This window comes from Cariama cristata, unplaced genomic scaffold (genome assembly GCF_000690535.1).
Source record: "Cariama cristata isolate BGI_N322 unplaced genomic scaffold, ASM69053v1 scaffold40567, whole genome shotgun sequence".
NCBI classification, from domain to species: Eukaryota; Metazoa; Chordata; class Aves; order Cariamiformes; family Cariamidae; genus Cariama; species Cariama cristata.
Window position 1 is genome coordinate 13,205 of NW_009626681.1, and position 24,663 is coordinate 37,867.

Genomic DNA, 24,663 nt, shown 5'->3' on the forward strand with positions numbered 1-24,663 from the left:
AAGAAACTGAAGAGTAACTAAAGAGCAAAAATCTGAGATTGCAGCATAGCCAGAGGTAACAGCTTGTCTAAAACTAGCTGACTTATATACTGGTACTTATCCTCTTGCTGCAGCAGCACAGGGTTCAGTAGAGGCTAATTCAGGTTCCTGTGACTGCAGCATAGATGCACTCTGACAAAAGGAGATTCACACAGGAACAGCATAAGACACAGCTAAGTCTGTAATGATTATTATATACCCACCTACATCTTTCTGCTAAACATTTAACAACCTTCTGATCAAAAAGATGGCATAACACTGCAGGCAGGAGGGGAAAAAAAAAAAGACAGTAAGTCTCAGAAATGAGAATTGCATTGATTCCATGGTCCAAGAAAAGAGAAAAGTTTCAAAGATCAACTTGGAAAAATTTAAGACACCTGGTCTTTTGAACTGCCTCTCTGCAGATTTACCATCAGAATAAAACTAGCGTTTTGGAAGCTCGCCTGCTTGAGCTTTCCCAAGAGCACTCCAAGCTGAGCCATGAAACATTCCCAAAATAGAAACCACTCAGTAATCACAGGGGAAGATACTGCTGCACATGTATTGTGGTGATTGCTCAAACACAGAATTCTGTTAATAGCCAACATCATATTTTAGGACTTAAATACAGCCTTGAGTCTCGCATTTTCTTAACCTTAATTGATAAAAATATGCCCACATCATGAAAGAAATCAGATGCTGCATATGACTCAAATGTAAGGTAGGACAAAAGCACTAGGAGACCTACTCTGCTGTAACATTAAAATCGTACAATTCTCCTCTTCCATTTTCATGCAGTGTTTTTGAGATCTACTGGTGAAGCGTTAGTCTTATCCATTAGCTAAATAATGGCAAGTTTCTGAAGCTATTTTAGCATAATTCAGTAGAAACACTGTCGGGCACAAAGCCTGTTAAAAGAAATAAGCACTCTGTTGTCTCCTATGGCCATTAGTAGGTAAGGCACTGAATTTTCCTTTTCGTAAGGAAAGTTGGCCAAAAAAAAGGTACTCCAGCATACCTATCTTTTTCACTGCATCCGGGGCTGCATCAGCATTTTGTTTTGGTTTTTGTTGAGTATTTGATACGCAAACAATCCAGAAGGGTTGCTTTCTGCTGTAGCACTATGGTTTCTCAAGATCTCTAATCAAACTCGCTACTATCAGTTTCATAACAGTATTCTTAGCAGACAACCTATGAGCAATGATAGATATACACACTAAAACCTGGCCACATAACCACAGGGCTAAAGTCAGATGTAAGAACTGAACTTGGGGTGAATGCACACAAATATCTTGGAGACAAAATGGTTTGCACAGTACAAATCCTGTCAACTCGAGTGTAAAGTTAAAATTAAAAAAAAAAAAAAAAAATCAAGCTGTATTGTACTCAAAGTGGTAATCATGTCAGTCTCTTCCACAATTCCTCTTCAAGTAGAGGACAGGACATAAGAACCATTGCTATACATTACAATACAAGCTAAAAACAACTCCTGTGTCTTCAACTTACTACACCTACTGCATAGATAGAAACAATCTTTGCTTTTAATAAAGGTGAATGTAAAAGATCACACAAAAGACTGAAACTGATGTCTTATCAACTTCTGCACTCCTTTCGCTGCTGAGGACTGCAAGCATCAAGGGCATAAAATTACTTTGATCTTGCTCAGCAGTACACCCTCTCACTTATAAAAGCAGCATTAACATGTTCTGCAGGGAACTTGCATTCATCCCCTAAAGAAAGGATACTACAACATAATAGCATAGAGTCAATGCACAAGACGAAAAGGAAGCTAGGAAACAATGTTTAGAAATCTGTTAAAACAAGTAATTCCTGTGAATTCCCAGATTACAAGAGTCAAAGGAGTAAACTTAACCTTGGTATAAAACTCCACCTAGTTTACTTATGTCAGGACTAAAATTTAGTTCAAACTATCATGTAACTACTGGGTAGTGACTACAGGTAACTACTGTAGCAACACAGAAAGGAAACAAACGTTTAAAATGAGAGTTAAGGTTACAGAGTTAAAAGTGAACCATATAGCTTCTTAATAATTTCCATGCCATTAACAGAAACCACAGATACACAGCTCTGCTTTACCTACAAGATTTCATCTCTAGTATGTTTTGCCCAGAATACTGAGTACTACTCCTGTCTGAACAAGGGTTGTCACTGAAAAGCCACTCACCTACAGATATCAGGAAAAGAAATGTTAAAAACTGAACAATATCTACGTCCTACTGACACGCTTGCCCTCCCCACACCAAGTATGATTATTTCTGCCCATGCCTTTACATAAGAAAGTTCATAATGGAAGAGGCTGCAAGAATAGGGCAAGATGGAAAACTGTAGACAGGGGATTTTCTAGTAAATCAGGATGTTCCCATGATAGCTGCTGTTGGTTAAAAATACTTCCAACACCAAAAAGTACAACTAATCTTGTTAACTGCAGACAAGAAAAATACTCCTGACAAATTTACTATACTGGAAAAGGGGCCACCATCAAGATAAATGTCTTTCACAGGACAGGTTGACATTATAAACAGAAGAAGTCACTATGGCCACAGCCATCGCACTACACGGGCAGCAAGCATTGTTCCTTCAAAGAACAACTCAAAAGGACCAAAAAAAAGTTACTTCTTCATTCCAGCGCCTAAGGGATTCCCATTGCTAATTGCTTACTAAGGGTTTTCTTCTCATGATGTTCTCCCAGGACTAAGACTACATCACTTTACAGAGAAAGGTTGAAGCATTCTGCCCCCCTGCATTGGGCAACAACATCCTACAAACAAATTAAACTTTAGAGCTGTTTTTATTTCCCTTGGGTCTGCAGCAGGTCTTCATCAGCAGTCATGCTCTCTCTCCATATAAAATTTTTCACCTTATCTTTCAAGAAAATACCTTTCATTGCCAACACCTGCAATACCAGCCAGCTACCCACACACGTTCATCACGTCCTCACCTACGTACAAGGCTGGTGCTAGACCCCAGCCTGGCAGGCCTGCCACTGCAGGCTGTTCCTCCCTCCGACATACTAAACATACTAAATCAGGGCTCTTCATCTCATCTGCCAAAGGGATAAACACATTCAGAAAGTAGAAGGACAGACAGAAAACAAATTTCAACGTTGTGGTTAATTCTACTATATTCAGCCTACTGCTGACCAACTCTACTGAAGACAGCAGAGCTAAGGGATTTGCCCAAAGCCCCGGGGTAGCTCACTGGAAAAATCAAGAGGAAGCTTGTTCCTTGCTGTTTTCATGTAATCATGGCCTTAACATTTTTCTGGAAGTATTGCCTCTCAAAGCTTTGAAAGGTTTTTATTAGAAGATATTTTCAGTGTAGGAAGAATATGGCACAACACTACAAAATTTCTTAAGTTTGTGCCAGTTTACACTACAACACCAAAATAATCTGACCTGCAGTATATTTACAGCAGGGAACATGGATACCTTTATTCTTATTTTCATTTGCCAGCTCAGAAAAACAGGTCACCACTTGCAAAAGAGCAAAGAGCACAACCAGACTGAGCAATAAATACAAAATGACAGATTAGCAATTCCAAATTGCTGAACTGGGGACCACATCCTTTGGCACAATAAAAGATAATTTAGCAGAAGTGATGCCTTGATAAAGATGATCCTGGCACTAGCCCAAGTATTCATTCCTTCCAAGGTTATATAAACCTCACACAACTGTAAATAGAACTTCAAGCACCGTTACTGATGGGAATGCAAAACAGGAGGGGAAATGGATATTTGTTTTCTCTGTGAAGGCCATGGAATGCAAGCCCATTTCCTCTGTGCCTCTTTCCTCCCCAGATTTTTCCCAGTCTGAACCTTAGCGATGATAGAGAGATGAAGGGACTTCATACCAGCTTATCTACAAAAGATTCAGCAAAGCCTCTTGATCTCTTTGGGACAATAGAACACAGAAGTTAAAAATCTATTTGTTTTTTCAAGTTCTAACCTAATCCTCTGCAACTTCAGCAGCAGTTATTCAGAGATGATTAGTCCCGGAGGAAACTTTGAGGCTGGTCTCCAAGAAATTCAAGACTTCAGCCATTTACCCATGTTATATAAAAAAAATACATTACATACATATGTATAAATACTATATATACGTTCACACACAGTGGTCAGAATAGACCAGTATATAACAATGTGCCTGCCATATCAACAGTTTCCAGGGGAAATGGTTATAGGGGAATATTTTCACATGTAAGCCTTAAGATAAATACTTCTACAAGGATACCCAAGTTTCCACTTAACTACTAGACACATACAACTTATATAGTTGAAATAGCAGTAGAAACAGTTACGACTTAAATTCTCTAAGTCTACTGCCTGAATCTTGGAAGCATTTAGAAGAAAAAAAAATAAAACAAACACAAAACATTTTCAAAAAAATGCTCTTGACATTTTCAAAGCATCTAGTATTCCTGGCTATCAGCTGATGATCTACCGCTGTTTTGCATACACATCAGTAAATGGGAGACAGTTAATTTGTGTATAGAACACTTGCAGAAGTTCCACTCTCGTACGTGCAGAGCCATCAAGAGTGCTTATGTTGCTGAAATGAAGTTATACAGTGATAAAAGATGCAGCTCACTTAATCTCCAGTAATTCATATTTACTACTAGTTATGGTGATAGTCAGCTGCTTCTGCATTTCCTTTCAGGAAAATTTTTTGCTATTTATGTCAGCGTGCCAGGGTTAGCCAATAGCTAACCAGGGTTAGCTATTTTTAAATATGGATGCTATAAAGGAAAAGGGAAATGCACAGACCAAAGTAACTATATTTCAAAAATTTCCATGTATGGGAGTCTGAATCTTTCATCTCAGACACACACACAAAACTGCTTGTAGCTTTTTATTTCTTACTCCAAATCACTGCATATATGAATCGACCAGTTAAATCATGCTTTCCTGCATTTACAGACTTGGATCCAAGCTGAATTGGAGAAAAGGATGAACAGAAAAAACACTATCTTCCAATTGGCAGCAAGTCTTAAGTTCTCACAATGCAAGCAGTCATAAGCATTGGCAGTGTACTACTTGAGTTTAAATATTAGGCTAAAAATCTATGAATCTTTAGAACTTCAGCATAAAAACATTAAGTTGAAAGGCCTAGTAATAACTTGAAATGAGGGTAAGAGATCAGATATTGAAAACACCAAATCCACAAGTTGACTGGTACAACAGAAAAAACTATGAATTTTGCTGCAAGTGAAGATTAAGACAAAAAAACATTAATTATATTATGGGATTTTTAACACTTAACAACTATTTTATACTCCATAGCCACAAGACGCAAGAAGAAATTTACTGGTAACATGCTTGTAGTAAGCTATGCGCATCTGAAGTGACATTAGACTGCCAGTCGACCCCGACATAGAATCGTTATAGTTGGAAGAGACCTCAAAGACCATCAAGTCCAACCGTATACCCAACACCACCATGCCCACTAAACCCACCAAACCATGTCTCAAAGACATACTATGTTTAAACCAGCATATGTAGCTGACAAACATAAATTGATTTCAATACTTAAAAAATAGCAACTATCCTTATGGAAAATTTGCATACAAACGGGAAGTGATAAAACCCCTGCCTACAACCAAGAGTCCACATGCTACCTACCATCCACGGTATGCAAGTGACTGTAAACAAAACATTTTGCATGGGCAACTTGTACGTTCAGATTAGCTCTGTCATTTTTCACAACTCCAAGCTTACACTCTGTAGGCAGTAGTTGACATAGAATACTGAAATTGGAACATAGCATGTTATACTAAAGAACAACAATTTTAGAAGCCCCCTCTTACCTCAGCCTCTTTCTGCTGGAGGATTCTATCCTTGTCTACCACTTCTTCTTCAACAGGCCTATTGGACAAAAGAACACATTGATGGTATAAGATACAGAAGTAGAAGTCTCCAAGAACAGATTCAAGGCTCATATTTCAGCTAACAGAACAACAACAAAAAAGCCTACATGTTTCCGCACAGAGGAAATTAGGACATTCTTAAATCTATGCATTCCCTTTGTAAAACACCGTCTTTACCTCATAGATTCCTATCATTCACTCTCTGTTTCTTAAAATACGATTTCTTCACTGCTATGGCGATTTTCTGCCATTTACTCTAATCAAGAGATTTCCTCCACTATCTGTCCATGGTAAAAAAAAAAAAAAATCAATCATTAAAAAGCTACGTAGGCTATTTTCCTTTCTTCTTTAGTATCAAAATGCTTGGTTGAACATTTGAAGAACAAGTAAAGCAGGGACAAGAATAAGTTGCTATCAAAAAAGATGCACCACAGGTAGACGCAGATTTTTTGCATCAAGTTGCCAAGGATAGAAACCTTACTAAGAAAAAAAAAAAACAAACCAAAACAAAACAAACACAAATACACAAAACCACACACCACAGAAAACATGTACATTACCAAAAAAGGATCTGTTTGGTCTAAACTTCTTTCTCTAGCTATATATGAGGAAGCAAAAGAACAGCCACCATGGCAGTCCTGCAATAACTAAAGAAACATGCCATCTAATCAGATAGGCTGGGGCCTATTGAAATGTGTCCACTAGAGTTTATTTTTTCCAAGCAGACATCATTAAATAAAAACCTCTCTCGCCTGCAGCCACTACTTTATGTACATTCCAATTAAAAGCAGAGAAAAAAGGGAATGGATATAAAATAAAGGACAGCTGTTTGTAAGCACGACACTTCACTAGATATTACTCCTCTTCAAGAAGAGCACTTCATACATATTTCAGTAACTCCGCAGATGAGAAATAATTAAGTTACAAGTGGGATTAGTTAGGAGAAGAGCAAGTACAATATCCTAGTGGAAAAAGAAGAGACTCGTAAGCAGCAGAGCCCAAAGGCACGCAAATACTTACTTGCCAGTTCGTTTTAGCCTCTCTGAACGGAAGTTCTCATAGTGCAAGTCTTGGGTCACCTCCTGCAGGTCCTGCATGTGTGTTCTAGAACATGCAAAGGGCTATTGAACACTTTGTCCTTCTTGTCAAAGGGATGAAAAAACACCCTTTTATCTTCTATTTTTGTTTTATATAATGATGTACTTACTGGAAAAATAATCCTTACAAAGCAAACCTGTCATGAAGCTACCCAGAACTCTGCTTTCATGTTTATTGGTCTTTAATTCATACTTAAGTGCCCTCCCACCAATACTCTTCAAAGACCCAAAGTATACTGTCTTCCTCTTGTTTACTAATTACTTTATAGGACTTGTTTATACCAGTCTTTGCAGTAAGAACCTTGCAAATACAGTTATTCAGAAAGATACTTTAATTCCTAAAGTATTTTTTGACTCTTAAATGCTGTTAAGTATAATTTGTAACTGAGAATTAGGTGGAGCTCCTTGGCTCGCATAACAGCTGACGTTGCCTAACAATTTCCAATTGTCAAAAAACCAAACCTGTTTGCTACCAATGCCCAGCAGAGGGCAATCCCTGCCCAGCAAAGACTGAAATCAGAAATGCACAACAGAATTCAATTCCCAACAATAGCGAGACGTCATAAAAAAAAAAACAACACACATCACTTCAAACCACCTCAAACACAGGCAGAATACCTGTATCAGCTAGAATCATAAAGGGTCAGGGTATCATATTTAACATAGGCGTTCCTATACTGCCAAGAAAATTGAGCTTTGCCTTTAGAATACTCTTCACAGCTTAATCAATCACTTTCAGTAATATTTTAAAAGCCTCTCTGCCTCACCTGCTGCACTATAAGAAAATTTCAATTTCTATGTAAAGCCATCAAATCAGTTCACATAAGGCACAAAAACTGTCATATCTGACAATATGAAATATAGAAAATATATTCTCAAGTCAGAGATCAGAGGATTACAGCAACAAAACAAGCTGCAGGGGGCTAAAAAGTCACTCTACATTGCCATCAGAGCTAGTTTTGAATTAAGGAGTTCTCGTTCTTATAACTCTCTGGTCATTGTAACAGTTACATCACCACAGGAGAGGGGATAATTTTACCATCACTCACACCAGCATTGTGCGCAGTTTAAGGAAATCATTGTGCTCTGGATTTTCAACTTCAACAACTCCCCAGGGATACAGACGGCCTCTGATTTTTTTCCCTTTCACCTCAATAAGTTGATTGGATCCAATAACAGCAAAGGGAATGCTAGCCTAGTTGAGACAGAGCAAAACAAGTTACTGTTTTGATTTTTGACTGGTTACTTTTTTGTGTTGTGTTTTCTTTAAAAGAAAAACAAAGACTTTCAAACAACATACAGGAGAGGGGGAAAAGAAATGCTGGCAAATGCACTCCACTGAAATCCTTCCACATCAGAAAACCAACAAATCCTATTCCAGGCAATGTGACCTCTCAATATTAACACCTGTAGTTTTGTTAGGATCAGCTTGTCTTAACAGAGGCACAAAAGGAAATGACACTTTGCTTTAGGAACACTTGACTGCTGTTGAAGTACAGTTTGGGCATAATGTGTCATCGGACATAACATCATGCATGGAAAATGGCCAACAGAAACATACTTCAGATACAGATTAAAGTAGCTAAAGAGAGAATTTCAGATACATTCCTCAAGCACCTTTGCAAATATTGTACCACAAAGAGGAAATGACTTCAGTAAAACCCTTATTATCTGCTGTAATGAGAGGAAAGTTGTTAATTAGTATAGTAACCATAACACATGCACATTCTCTCTTTGATTGCATGTTAAAAGGTCTGAGTCAGAAAAAAGATTGCAAATCACAGTCCTTGGTGAAGAGTTGCTTACATTTAAAAGAGAAAAGAAAAGAAAGTCACAACACACTATATTTGGAATTCTGATGAAGCAGAGACTGGAATAAAAAGGATTATAACTCAGAGTCAACGTCCAAAGAAAACTTCAATTTTCAACACATTATAAAGGAATAAAGTACCTTTAAGCACAATGTAAGCTTGAAGAATTATTGCAGCAAAATAACGAATTAGCAGTGAAACTTGCCTTTAAAACTCTGGTTTGTTCTTTAAACTCCTCATCTTCATCAGAATCTGCATCAGGGAGCTGATAAATCCTAATGCCATGTTCAGAAATCTCATCCAGAACCTGAAGTTTACAAAAAAGGAAGAACAATAATACCTCTTCAACGAAATAAGAATTTAAGTTAAAAATATATACAATGGATTTACTAATCTGACACATCTAGAAAACTCAGAATGTTTTTCTGCTTTAATAGTTTGACAATGCTCACAAAAAATCATTAGCAGAAATTGGCATTATTTATGCTTTGAGCTTATGTACTACCAAATTAGTTTATGTCCTACAAGACTATCTTACATGGTATTCACTTCATTCTACTTATGAAGAAAAACCCAGCATTTTTAATTTTTTTCTTCATTCAACACAGACTTGAACCTCAGGTCCATAAATATCCTGGAAAAAACAGTACAAGGTATAAAAGCACTCAGCAAGCAACCTACATGTTTTGAGATGTAAGAAAGGAAGACTAAGTGGGAAATCAATCACATCCTCAAAATGAGAAAGGAAGCCTACATTAGACCTGGTTGGATTTTAAAGATTTTATTTTACTATTGCAAAAAAAGTATCTTAAAAACATTGCTGAGATTTGCTAACCTGAGAAGTTCTCTTTTAAAGAGTTTACTAACAGGCATTTTAAAAAGCCAAAACACCTCTGAATTCAGATTACCTCTGAATTAAACTGTTTGTAATCTATCTGTGATAGAATCTGCAAAATGAGAAATGGTTAAACATGAACAGCAGCTCACCTGTCTGTCTACTCAGAGAAACAGAGTCACTGACTAAATGCATTTTGTGACCTTCCTAATATAGGTTTCTATGCATATGACATTAATTAGCATATTTTTGTGCAGTGATACAGAAATAAGGATTTAAAATAAACATATCAAGATGCAATCAAGGCCTTCAGACAACAATCTGTCGCTGTACTCGGGGAACAAACATCAGAATTAGAACACTATTTGCTATGAATGTTAGCTGCATAACTAATAAAATATTTGTAATACAATGTACACTTGCACAGTACTTTTTGAAGACTAACAAATACGCACTTGACTCCATGTCCAAAGTACCAAATAACATAGGCTTAAAGATTTTTAAAAAGGCACAAAAGATAAATGCATTTTTAGAAAACACAGCAAGTAAATCATTAAAAAACCCCAGAAGATTCACATGGAGCATAATACAGAAGCAGACAAAACCAAAGGAAAGTTAATATGAAAAAATAAGTAAAAGCAATGAATTTGGAGAAGGGATTCATTAATTACAGCACCATGCAGTCCATATCAAAGTGTATTTGATATCCAAAAATTTAAAAGACAATGCCTATTGCATCAAAAAGACAAAAGATTATTATCCACTTAAACTGGAGAAAGTTATTCAAAATCCACTACGAGAAAAATCATCTCTAAACAGTTTTATTTATTTTCACTGATATCTGAAATTAACATAAAAAATACACTATCTCTATTCCTGTATACATTCTTTTCCTAATTAAATCACTGTAGGGGTAAGCCGCTAGCATAATTCCAGGCCTTTGGCAGTTTCAAAAGGTGGTACAAGTCAATCCTTTCTTCAAAATTGAAGAGAATGTTTCCACTGCCATACTATGAAAAATATTTAAGTCATAAATCCCATCAAATGCCCTGACAAGATTTTCTTTCACTAAAGTAAGCGTGGTGGTATGAGGAGAGCATGAAGAATGTTGAGATTCCCCGATAACTCTCTTCAAAGGGATCCTGGATGTCCCAGCAGAAAAAGGTTAACTGTGCAAACTTCCTAGGTCAGTATTCCCTAACAAGCTGCAACTGTAACCCCACAACCAGCACCTGAACCAAGCAGCAGCACTACCACAATAAAGAACTCCTATAGTAGGCAAAGTCTCAGCAAAATTGGGGTGGGGTATTTGAGGTAATCATAAAAACATTCAGAAAAGCCTATGTAAGGTCTTGTGTTGTCATTACTACATATACAACTGGACATTAACTTGATAATACAAATACAACCAGACTTCAAATAGATGAGAGGCTTTAATGAACCTTCTCATAGTATTGCTGGGTTCCTCGATCCTCTGTCATGATGGCAACTGATAGCTACAGTATAAATAAAACTTGTCCAACCAGAGCTTGGTTATTAAACAGCTGTTTAAAATAAAACAATCTTTCAGACCATTAGAAGAGGAATGACAACGTATGAACACAGGTATTCCCATGACAGTGTTTTCCTGCCAGGCATATAAAAATCCCCCACACTCACAAACACTGAACAAAATATTACGAGCCCCCACCTACATAGAGCGCGATGTTTTTTAAAAGAAGAAATTTGGAAATAAGTGTTGCCAATAAGCAATTAACAGTTACATTCACACAATCACATTTAAAAATCAATGCACATTGTTACTGTTTTGCAAAACTGAATTGTCACCAAACGATACTTAAAGATGCACAGCTGGGATAGGTGGGGCAGTGCTGCAGTGCAATGCCTTTAAGTAGCTGCATAAAACAAGAAAGCATATTTAACCTGGCTGAGATCTTAAAGATAACATGCAAGTGAAACAATAACGGGAAAGCCGACAGCAAGGGGTGCTAGAATAATATATTACAGCTGTTAAATCTAGTGCTTTCCTGAAAGGAAAAAGAATAGCAATAAAAACAAACTGTATTTTATGGTCCTAACAATGAAACAGCATTTTGCTTCTGCAAATCTGAATTTTATTGGCCTCAGAGGATTCTGTGTTCCTAAAGATTAGCCTTCCCATGGGAAATCAAAAAAAAAGTCAAAATATTAGTTCCCCTCTCGTGAAGTCATTCTTTCGAGCATGTTTCCTTAGCAGCCTTGCATGGCACAGCTTGTGAAACTGCCTTGCATTTCTTCCCACTCAAGAGTTTTTTTTTTTTAAAAAAAAAACCTTTGAATTCCAGAAAGACCAAACAGGAATTACTCCAAGCTGGGTTTCCTTTGCAACACCACAAACTGATCTTGCTGCTTAGTCCAAAGTGGTAAAACAAAAACATTTTACTTTAGATTGATGGCCAAATGGCAGAAACATCTGAAAAAAAATAAGACTTCAAGCTGCGTCAGCAAAGCAGGATTTTGATTCTTATTCTTGATTACAGATGCCGTTAGCCAAGATGCTTTGAGTTAGAACAATATACAGTAGCTAGACTTTCAAAGCTTTGGAACCACATTATAGATTTGACTTAGTATAAACTAAGTTTGTAGAGTGACCTTTGCCAGCAGTACAAAAAAATGAAGACTTGTTTACCTGTTTCCTAACCACTCCCTCAGACTTACAGTGTAACTGCCATTCACCTCACCATATTTAGCCAATGCATAAATGTCATGTCCATATACGTAAGTTAAGGGTCAAGACTGTTTTAAAGACTAGTTGAAAGTAACTTTGCTCAAACTAGAAAGAACTAGGCATGCATTAGCACTGAATATGGTCAGAGAGGTTGCCTTTAAACTAATCTAGTCATCACAAGATATATAAACTGGGATTCATCTCCTTCCACAGTAAACGTATATCATAAACCCTCAATCTAACATCACTTACAGAATTGTACTGAAAAATAAGCAATTCCAAATTCACACTGGGAAACACATTTGCCTGTGCTACTGCCATGTTTCAGCTAAAATCCAGTGTTAACAATAAATAGAAGTGAATATCAAAGAGCACGTGCACTATGCTATGCTTGACCCTAAGAGAGGCCACAAAGCAGCCCATACAAGGAGCACAGAGGAGTCTCAAAATAATTACAGGAAGTATTGCAACCTAGTAAGAGAATGTTCATCATCGTTTTGCCTAAGAACTGCTTTTGTGAAAGATAACTATAGCTAGAAACTATTTTATATCAGTTTATTTTATGTATTTTAACTGACAAAGCAGAACATTCAGATTCCCAGTGAATTATATTTTAAAGTAATTAACGTTCCACTTAAATGTCTGCTTCAAATCTTTCAACATCATTCTGCTACCAAATGCTGAACAAAAAAATAAGTACCTATGAAAACTGAGCCTGAAGTACACTGCTGAAAGATCAAATACAATTTCTTTATAGAAACTGGCAATTCCACAAACAATATTACTATCAGATAAAAATCTTTCACCAAGTCAGTACAGCCACAGAAAAAGAGAAGTGATAAAACCAGCATAAGCAGTCACATCTCTGTTCTGTTATTTCCCTATAAGTTCTTTCAATTTGCTCCCAGTACCCATCATCTCCTCATAGCATTTGTGGAGGAACAAAAGAAAAGCTGAAAAGCCTGGACAGAATTTCTCCCAGCAAGATCTAGAGGTCCTTTTTAACTCAATGAATGACTTCTTTTTTTCCCCCCCTTTCACATAGTTTATCATAAAACTAGTCACTTTTGTATAAATGCCTCTCCCTCTCTTCGGTGAATGTTCATCTACACTGCAGCAAGGTTCATACAGCCACAACTGTCCTCACTTTAAACTTCCTCAGATACAGAGGATTTATTCCATTTCTCGGGCAAGTTTTCTTACATCACTGAGCTTTATACAAACACAACAGCAATGCCAGAACTACCTCACCTTGCCAAATTGTACTTGCTTACATGCCTATATAAACCAGTCATACTTTTGGTTGTGGCACTGGTCCACCCAAAAAAAACCCAAACAAATCCTCTGAGTTTAGGTCAAATTCAGCTAATGTGCTATTTTTTAAATATATTATTTTCCCAGTTAAATAAAGCTGTACTCTCTCTTCAAGAAAACAGAAAAATACCCCCACACAAAAGCCCTTGGAATAAAGATCCAATAACCATTCTAAAGAACTCCTGGAAGCCAGAGGATCACAATCAAAACATCTGTCATGCCCTCCATGAAAATCAAGAAGTGGTAGTATAACATGACATTAAGATATAATATAAAAGATTAAGCTATAATCTTACCATGAAAAAAAGCTTGCATGCTCTGGTGCAAAGTATAGACTGCATTTTAGAAGTACTAATTATCTCTATACTACTCAAGGCATAAGTTATTAAACTAGTAAAAATTCACAGGCTTTGTAGGGTTCAAATCTGTTAGACTACAAATGAACATACTGGTTTTGAGTCAATAGAACCTAAAAAAAGCTTGTGATCACAATAAATTTTACTGAGCCAACTCTCAGCATAATACAATCTCACCCCTACCCATTCCTTTCTTTAACAAGGTGCATGAAGTCATTCTGAATCAAAAAGGATAAACCAGGAAAAATTAAATATTTCATTGGCCAGATTTTTCTATGAGATTAAATGGAAACTAGATTTAAGGTGAAAGACTTGGACAACTATAAATATGTACTTTACGCCTGTAGAATTCACTACAATGTCATATTTGTCAGAAGATGGCCTGTCTTGGAAAGGTTTGACCAAAAAAAAAAAGTTCAAGACAGCAAGCAAATCTTCCAATGCAAAAAGATTTATTTTACTACCACTGTCTGGAAAGACTTTCTCCAATGCAATCCTCAATATGTCCTGCTATTTCACATGAACAGAAAACCAGGAAAACCATAAACAAGACAACACACATTTTTCCATAACAACGGAGCTACAAAAACCATCCTGCTAATATATTAGCCCAACTGTCCTGCCTCTATACTAGGGTTTTAGTTTGTATCATGGGTGAACTTTATAAGCAAGTTTCCAATCACCCCGACTTAACCACATTCTGCTACAAACGATGCAGCACAGTTCGAGTACACACACCAACTGTCTTTTGGATGAAACTAAACCTTAAGATACACTCTCAGAACATATCTAATGCACTCCCACCACTAACGGGCATTCAGTTCACTGGACTAAATGAGAGCTAGCCTGAAACTTCTACACTACATGCATTTCAGGTTGATTTGAGCCCTTGTTACAAACCATTTTGCTCAAAATCTGCTCTGTTGGGGTGCACTGCTTGCTAAGACAGATGAAGCCAAGAATGGCCAGATTCTCAGCAAGTGTAACTGCTAAAGCACATCCGATTTTGGGGTGAAGATTTCCCACCTCACACTTCCTGAAGATTAGGTCCTTGGCCAATATCATTCACCCCTCTTCATTTTCAGTTTACTTTATACTTGGCTTTAACATTGTATGGGTTGCATTGCTCTCATGATCAAGTGTTAGACCTACTCTTCTCTTCAGCCTTTCTCTCTCCTTCAGCGTCAGTGTGTCAGCCTTGGCAATCACAGGGACAATGTTGACTTTTCCATGGAGAGCCTTCATGAATTCTACATCTAATGGTTTCAGCCTGCCAAGAAGTAGAAAAAAAAAAAAAAGGGGGGGGAGAAAAAAAAAAATCAAAAGGTGGGGTTTTGCTCTTTGGTTTTTTTAACAGACCAAATGTCTTAATAATTACTTGTTTCATAAATAGTTATCTACATAAACAGTGCTTCCAGAATAAATTAGGTCAGAGCACCTGCTTATCAGTTTGGTTGTGTAAAGGTTGAATTAAAATTTTCACTATAAGATAAATTGGATATTACAAGCTCTAATGTTTCTGGGTGACAAACAACATAATACTGACTGCTTCTAAACAATATTAAATGCCAAAAAGGGGACAAAGCAGAGGATAGAATTAATCCCTAAAGAGCCCTTTAATTGTGTTGGCTAACTGACAGTGCGGGAAGCAACAAGAGCTTTTTCTTACCCATGTCCAAAGGGAGAGATGAAGTAAAAACAGCAGTGGACTCTGTTGTCTATAATGTGGCGCCTGTTCAGACCACTCTCATCATGAAGGTATCTTTCAAACTGATTGTCAATGTACTGGATAATTGTTTTGAAGCTGTGGTATGGGGTGGGGGGAAGGGGGAGAAAGAGAAGCATTATTTAAAATAATAAAGAATTATGAAAAGTTAAGAACAGGAGGAGAATCACGCTTTTATTAAGAACATTCGTTACAAAAATTCAACTTCCTATCATTGTATCTACTACCAAGGAAAAGTATTTTGATAATGCAAAAATATTTTCATAGCAACCACCAAGTGCCTATTTATGCCTAGAGTTACTTTCAAGTGTTACTCTGTCCACTGGACAAAAAGTTCAAGTGCAAGCTCAGAAAAAAAGCACTCATTGCTGAGACAACACAGACAGGAACAGAAGATTGAGGATTTTTCTGCTCTTTTTCTGGGGGTAGGGGGTGAGGATCTGTTTTTAAACCAGCTGACAAATGAAATATCCCGGATATCCTCTTGATTTACAACCCTGACCCTAGAACTAGGTTTCTTTAGTTACCTGTGAAAATTCTGGTATGCTAGTCTGTTTGAATTAAGCACAAATACATTTGCAAGTCATGCACTCAAGCATCACATGATTTATTAAGCTATTTTTGTTACCTTACAGAATCCTTTTCTGTTAGCAAAGAAAAATAATTCCTACATAGTTCAAGGCAATTTAAAATATGCCTTTCAACGAAGTAAAGGAACACAAAATTCGATCACATAGATTAATCAGATACAAAGAGCAGTGACTAGAGAGAGAAAAGAAAACACAATGCATTACTAAGAAGATTGCTTTAAGATATTCCAGAGCATTTAGACACCTGCAAACAACATTAATATAAAAGGACACTATATTAAGTACCGGAGGGGAAGGGAAATGAACACACTGATGAAGATAAGATTAGGCAGGTGATTGTGTGTCATGAACATATCTTAAACTACTTGGAGAAAAACTGAGCCGAAAGTTTAACTTGAAAAATAGTATTTCTACTGTTGAGAAAGTGCAGATTTGACTAGATACATTTAAGGAGGAAACAGACATGAGAACACAAAAAAAGATTAAGTAAATCTGGAAAATGAGCACATAGAATGATGGCAAATACTGTGACAGGCAGTGAAGTTCAACTCTGGGCTGCGTCGCTGTAATTAAGATAATGAAGAAAAGTAACAAGAATGATGGAAGATATCCTGGAGGGAATTCGATTTTCCAAAGTCGAGTAAGCTTTTGGATCTAGGAGGAATAAATCCATAGTAGAATATATATGCACATGTTTATATCTTTGCAAGATTTGCATCATTCTAAGTCATACGACAGAAGATGACACAGTAAAACATGGAATTTATTGCGGTTTGACCTTAGTGCTGCTCAAGTCTTTAAGAACTAGCATCTTAATACCTAAACACGTTGAAAAAGGACAACATGGTTTATGTTCCTGTTGATCTTAGATACTTTCCTCTGAGCTGGTGAAAGGTAACAAGATTGAAGACATACAAATACTAGGACAGAAACCAAGTACAAACAATGGGAAAGCAACTATCACACATTTCCCTGGCAATGTAATTAGTTTACGTGCAGTTTTCTAGCTCTAACAGCTATATTTTTCCCTATAAATATGGCGTTAGTGTCCTGTACCTCCTGACTTCCGGGAAACACCTGGCTTATACCACTGTGCTACCATTACTTACGAGATAGCACATCCTGTATTGTAACAGCAAACAACACAACCATTGCATTTAAGCCCATTGGGGAAAATGAACAATATTACCAAGCTGCCAAAAAACAAAAAATACAACTTAACATAAGCCAGCGAAAAAAGCAAGTTAGCAGCAGCCAGAAAGCAGTTATCAAAGAATGACCTGTGACACTGCAACTAAGATAAAACAAGGCATATAATCAGCAATATCTAGCCAGTTAATCTGCAGATTGTTTTTGTCAACCACCCTTTTGATGCCAGATTTGATCCCAAATCTGTGCATGAAGCAAATTTTTTTTCCCCTCCCTTCCTTAGATCCTTTCTCTCCTATCTGATGAAAGATGTTCCTTTAAGGACATGCTTCTCTCACGATCCCAATGTCCTTATGCATGGAAGAACCATTCTATGCTCCAAACCTCCCACCATAAAGAATTTTGGTATTCTCCAAACACACGCATAAGCCAATGCCAAGAGCATTCCTAGGTGTATTTTGATTCTAGAATACAGAACTCCAGCTAGCACTAAAGCTTCACACAGAATCTAAAGAATTATCACTACAGTTAACTGTGGTTATCACCCACTTTTTCTTACAAGCTGTTTTAAGTACAATATAATTTGGAAAACAAAAAATAATCTACATTATAGATTTAGCACAACCCGCTCTCTAGTAACTCATTTCCCAGTCCAACGTTGCTATTCTTCCAGTCAAGAAGACCCACTGGACAAACTCCTGACAGCGCATAATCCTTACCAGCACTTCTTCTGTGATAGAAAATACATAAAATTGACCCCAGCTCCCATCCTTGAAAGTCAAACCCTAAAATTAAGCCATTTCATCAATGCAAAGACAGAAAGCAAAAGCCATTAGGAAACCTACTCAGGAGAAAGATATTTGAAACAGGATCAGCAATCGCTGCCTCCTAGAGACATCATGCCAGTTTGATTTACCTCTGTTCAAAAAATAATCTTAGTAAAATTCACCACCCTGAAATACAGGTAGTCTGCCCAAACTGCAGCTTTCCCAAAAAAAAACACTTTATAAAACCTGGATCAAGATCAGCACCATCTACCAGTTAACCATAATTGCAGTAAATGCTCCTGAACACAAACATAAATTCAAGACCACGAACCTGCTGCTTCCTCTGAACTAACAAGGAAGGAAGGTAGTGGCACCGTGTTAGTCTTGACTACAGTTTGAAACAAAGAGTCTATCCATCCAAGTCCCCATGACATCCTGTAAAGACTAACATACTTCATCAAAATGACACTCCTCATGGCTCATAGTCTTTTTATGTGACGTAAGAAAACGGGACTAGAGAGAGACAACTAAAATTAACTGCATCTTTTTATTTTGTAGTATGCAAGTACTATTTGTTCCTGTAATGTATTTTGATGATTAAGATTTGTCACAGAAAACTAAGTATAAACCGGTAAATTGTTCTACTGGGTCTGAATCACCATGGAATGACTCTATTTAGCAAGCCTCCAAAAAGAAAGGGGAAAAATCTGAACACGAAACATCTTAACAGAATAAACAAAGGGCATTAGAACACAATCAACAGGAAGAGTTCTATGTAACACAATACGCGGGCTGCAGAACTCTTGGCTCCAGCGGAAGGAAGCTCTAGTCAACAGCACACAAAATAAGCAAGTCCATGCCGCAGTCCAGAATAACACTAAGGCATCTTTCTAAAAGTTCAATTATTTTTAACTTAATAAAGTAGGAAAGTCGGAGGAAAAAAAAAAATCCCACTACAGCTTCACTTTCAAACTTTCATTTAGTATATTGTAACTTCACTGCATTCACTTTTGCTGTGTTTCTACAGTGCACCATAAAAAGAAAAACCATGTCTGATAATGTTCTTCAGAATGCTCCAGATAACACAGCACTCTGTCAAGAAAAGATTACAGAACATTCTGTTAGCATTATAAGTGTTTATTTTATCAGCTATTTGCCTCCTTCCTGATTTTTAGCTTATACTGAAGTACTCAAATCAACCAGTATTAGCTTTATGCTCCCTTGCTCTGCACAGTGACACTTTTGTTTGCCTTTGGACTACCACCACAAAATAGCATCAACAAAAATTAACGGCTGAGCAAAATAAATATTGTTAGCACTTCTTAAAAGACAACCATGTGGAAATTCAAAGTTTAGCTTCTGCTTGCACTGGAATGATCCAGGCATCCTAGTAAGCACATTAGTATATCTCATGTTTATTTGAAAAAAGTTACCACAAGATCAGTTTTCCATAGTTAAAGTGCATGATGATTTGGAAATAACATTTATGATCAAACTTATTAATTATAACTTTGTTACAAACTGCCCAGTTCCTTCACAGCTATTTTACCATTTTCTTTCTTCATGATCTTTATGTTAAAGCAATTACGTATCTTGTCCAGTGTATCTGCAGGCAATTATTTCAGCCATTAAATATTATCAGCGATATTTAGGCCAGAGAGCACTAAGTCATAACTCCATCACAAAAAAAAAAAAAAGAAGCAGTTCTATCCAGATTGCTAGTAGGACGTATAAAGGACAGGGAATGAAAAGCATCGTCTTAAAAATATGACAACCAGGTGGGCCAGACACACAGAAAGTCTAAGACAAACAAAAAAGTTCTCCCTGCCAGAATTTTGCCCTATCAGAGCAGCTATGGAAACAAAAAGTTGACTGCAGTTGTCAGAGTACCTTACTGGAGGAAAGGTCATTAATTTTGAAGGAGAATCACAGACAGTCTAGAGAACACTAACCAAACCTTTTAAAAAACACAAAAAAGTGGCTAGAAAACTGAAACAGGAAGTTGTACAAAGTAATACAGTTTTACTAGAGATGTGTATTTTTGGCAACAAAAGTTATAACAGAAACTTGATTTGAAAGCTCACACAAACTAAATGATCATGTCAGTGATGTTACAATGATGAGCACCCAGAATGTAGAAGTGCCTGCAGTTAAGCATAATTTTCTAAGGACTCAGAAAAGACCCATCACCATGAATTCAAGATAACTCTCCATTAATGCTAAGAATAATGAATCTGTTGCTTTCTTTTAGTACATCAAAGTTATCCAAAGATCACCAGTTGAATCACTTAAGCTTAGAGAGACAGATACACTAGTGTTTGTGTAAGATACAAACTCTGTCAGGTAAGTAAACACAGTCAAAGCAGTATTTACACATATACATACCAGTCCTGGCTGTTAATGGCATCCCCATATCCTGGTGTGTCAACTACTGTTAAACGCAGTTTCACCCCTCGCTCCTCTATCTCTACTGTAGAAGCTTCGATTTGAACTGTTCTCTCTATTTTCTCTAAAATAAAGGAACATTTTTATTGTTATTATGCCTATCAATTGAAACCCCTGCAGGAGAGAGCAATAGAGGAGGAAGTGTGATCTGAAGTGTATTGTAACCCACACGACATAAAATATTTCAAAGAAAAAAAAAAAACAAGCTAGCTGCCAAAATTTAACACCACATTTTTGTAAATAAACAATAAGCAATGAACTAAAAAAAAAAAAAATAGGCATTAACTCACGACAATATGCAAAAATAAAATCATAATACTCAGAAGCATACCACTTCTTTGTCAAAAGGTATTTATACCTCTAATAAGGATTTACGGCATTATAGGAAAAAAACATTAGAGAAAATGGGATTAGAGCAAAACCACTTTTAGGTATATTGACACCTAAAAGGTTTGGGGGGTTGGGTTTTTTTTAATAACAATTGATGAAGAAAAAATAAAAGCTGGGTCTTTGAAAGTAAATATAAATGAGAAAATTACAGCTCAAAAAATATAATTTGGAAGATTAAAATACATCTAGACAGCATGAAGAAAGAGTCTCATGGGTGAAGTTATCAGAATGAAGCAATGTTAACTGAAAGAACACAGGGTATGTGCTCGAAGAACTGCAAAACCACATTTACCTGCAGCTCCAGGAATATAACGTTCTGGATAAAGATCAGTCAGGAATAGACTGTTAATTAAAGTGGATTTTCCCAAGCCGGACTCGCCTACAAACAAAATAATTCAGGTTATTAAGCATATACACCTTTTACTCCAGGCTTTTTAAAGCACTTCCTCTTTCCCCAAGCCCACATTATGGAGGAAAAATAATTTGTTCGTCAGGATCCACCCTAGTTTTTGAGATAAAAAACATCAAAAGGTTCAGCTAAGCACTTCAAAATCACAGGAAAAACAAGCTTCTAGTGGTTTTATAAACATTACATGAAAATGCTAAGTTTACTGTAATAGATTTCATAATAAAAGCTGAAAGGTCATACAGCACTGACTCTAGATCTAGAGATAGTTAGGTTCCTTCAGGGAAATAAAAGCACTTTTTTTTTCCCCCCCCATTTAAACTTATAAAATCAGGAGCTGTAACTCTCCTGTTGAAAATTTCTGAGAGCTTTAAGGTTTTCCTAAGCTAGAAATTGAACCTGGAACACTGTTAGGAAGGAGAATGAATAAAGCAATCCCAAATTAACAGTCAAGCTTTGCACTCTTATAGTTAGGATACACACATCCTATGAAACACAAAACAGAAATTCATAAGAAAATTATTCAAAATTCACCTGAGAAGTTCCATAATTCTAGAACTTCAGGTGATACAAATTTTGTCCTACAAAGTAATACAGTTAAACCTGTAAATGCAATGACTAGATCTGAATTTCAAAAAGTCACTTTTTTCCTAATCCAAGGAATCAAAGGAGTCAGCATTTAGAACTGGCCATGTCATTTTAGATGCTACTAACCTCAGAGATGGAGAAGTTATCTGTATTTATCATCACAAACTACATTAAAAAAAAATATCTACAACTTATCACAAATTACATATCTATTTTACAGACACTGCTGAACACTGTCACCAAATAATCCCAAATGGTACTACAGAGCACAGAGAATAAGAAGGAAGTGTTACGCACCTCTTCTCATTTTTGTTTTTCAATAAAATGTAATTCCAAGGTAACTACTACAAAAAGGTGATAGTACCGTGGACTCCCTTTGAACTTGTATAGCATTAAATTGATTCAATGCAAGTATAGTTCGATGTCACTTAAAACAGCTTTGTGCCTAAAGGACTTTCCAAAGACTCCTACAGGTGCTCATTCACAGAATAGGCAAATTAAAAGTTTAGTTGTAATACCAAAGTGAGTCACTACAGAACAGAAGACACAAGAATAGCATCACCATTTCAACAGCAAGATATTCACCATGTGTATTCATGCCTTCATTTGGGGAAATGGGAGTCAAAGAAAGATTAAGCAACTATCCCTACCATCTGATGATGAGTCAGGAATACAGGAATGTCCTGTTGGCTCAAAGACATCATCTTTAATCACTACAAATACTCCCTCCTACCAAACATGACAAAATAGCAGGAGATTTAATTAGAGAGTGTACAGAGGTTCAAAGCTTTTTCTGTATAACAGTCAATTGCTAAGTAGGAAGACATATATCTCTATGTGAAAGAAATTTTTTTTGTTCTTCTTTAACAGTCAAAAATACTTAAACAAGTCACTTACCAACCACCATCAGTGTGAATTCAAAGCCCTTCTTCACAGATTTCCTGTGAACCTGGTTGGGTAGATTAGCAAATCCCACATAGCCTGCTGAGTCGGAAAACTGACAAGAAAACAAAAGTTGAGTATAAATGAGATCTCCTTCCCACTAAAAAGTTGAAACAGAGTTCAGTTGATTCCAAACAATAAAGTGCAGAGGTATATAAAGCACATGGGAAAATAGAGAATGAAACAATTTTTTACTGCTATAGCAAGGCAGACCTTGAAATAGGCCCGTTTACCAAGCACTCTGATATAAATAGAAATCCGGTAAGTACCTTGAACTACACATAAACAAAAGTCTCTGCTTGGATTAAAAAAAAAAAAATCTGCAAGCTTGCAAGAACACACTATTATTAATCTTAAACTGTAAACATAGCTAAAAATCCCAAAGATTTTAAACAAGAGGTCAAAAATACCTGTTCCAATTTGGTATCCACTGCTACTATCTTCTATAAAACTAAATAATGCACACACTCACGTGTAGAAAAACATTGTATAGTAATGCAGAGACTGCCAAGATACAATCATACAGAGATCTATCTTCTGCTTGTTAAGCTGTTCACCTATCTTCACAATGTTTAACTTCTAACACAAAAGCAGGAAAATGAAATGTGCCTGAAAAACTTCTCAAAGAGCTTTGGGCTATAAAAAGGGCAGTCTGCTTCACCATCTGTTACCAGTTGACTGAAAACCTAATAGGAGCCTAAACAAGAACTGCAGCCACTTGATTTGGGGACCTATGAGCTAGCTGGAACCAGATGTTTTCTGTACAGGTGAGTTTATGATAAGAACAGTTTTTATACAATGTCATACTTCCAGTGGGGCAGGGAGGGATACAGGGGAAATCACTTAAAAGGCAATTAGTTATTTGCCAACAATCCTTTTAAAACCCACCTAGATGAGCAAAAACATTAGAAATGAAGGTTTGTCAAATTAAATTTCCTTAGGTAAAGGCACTGTTCTAAATGTGTAAGCAAACACCGAATGTCTGGTAAACATCTGAAAGCCTATTACTAGAATCACATGCAAGCTCTGTTTCTACTCAACAGTTCCTTTTAAGAAATGCATCTGAAGCAATAAGGTATCATTTATTCACTATTTTACCACTTCAGTAAAAGCACAAATATTTTCAGAAGTTGAATAGATTCTAAACAAAATTTTGGCTATGTAGCCATCTCTTTACCTTTACTTTTTCACCTGACTGAGACATGTTTCGACACTCCAAGTTTCAGACACTGGAAAACAAAATCCACAGTGCATGTTAGCTGACTTGGAAGATTACATTCATTTTAATTTTGAACTGATCAATTGCATATAGTAATCACATTTTATTCTAGTAGAATGAAATGTCACATAGTCAAAGAGTACCAGAATGAACAAGCCATAATCAAAATGGCTGCTTCTATGAAGCTATTCAGAGGAAAGAAATTACACAGGATTACCAAAACCAGAATGCTTCATTTGAATACTTAAAAGTTTTAAAGGAATCTTTCTGTTTTAAAACTCAAAATTCTAAAATTCGGTATCCTTAAAGATCTTTCATCCATCCTGTCTTTAAAAAAGGAAAAATATCTACTGAAAGCTGATGCTGAGTATACATGGTACTCCTAATGTAATTTTTCTTTAAAGTTCTCTGATTCTGTA

At 36.5% G+C, this 24,663-nt stretch overlaps 1 protein-coding gene across 1 annotated transcript in view; it reads right to left on the reverse strand.

The window, feature by feature from the left end:
* The window catches only part of LOC104164699 (septin-2), a 34,838-nt gene extending 10,418 nt beyond the window's left edge, over positions 1-24,420 (reverse strand). The window contains exons 1-11 of the mRNA XM_009704109.1: positions 24,345-24,420; positions 24,203-24,254; positions 22,981-23,080; positions 21,382-21,468; positions 20,640-20,763; positions 15,692-15,826; positions 15,175-15,292; positions 9,016-9,117; positions 8,049-8,194; positions 6,923-7,006; positions 5,843-5,900 (exon numbers count right to left, since the gene is read on the reverse strand). Coding sequence (XP_009702411.1) covers positions 5,843-5,900; positions 6,923-7,006; positions 8,049-8,194; positions 9,016-9,117; positions 15,175-15,292; positions 15,692-15,826; positions 20,640-20,763; positions 21,382-21,468; positions 22,981-23,080; positions 24,203-24,229 — 981 coding nt within the window. The 5' untranslated portion in view covers positions 24,230-24,254; positions 24,345-24,420. The remainder of the gene's footprint in view (positions 1-5,842; positions 5,901-6,922; positions 7,007-8,048; positions 8,195-9,015; positions 9,118-15,174; positions 15,293-15,691; positions 15,827-20,639; positions 20,764-21,381; positions 21,469-22,980; positions 23,081-24,202; positions 24,255-24,344) is intronic.
* Positions 24,421-24,663: the final 243 nt, after the last annotated feature.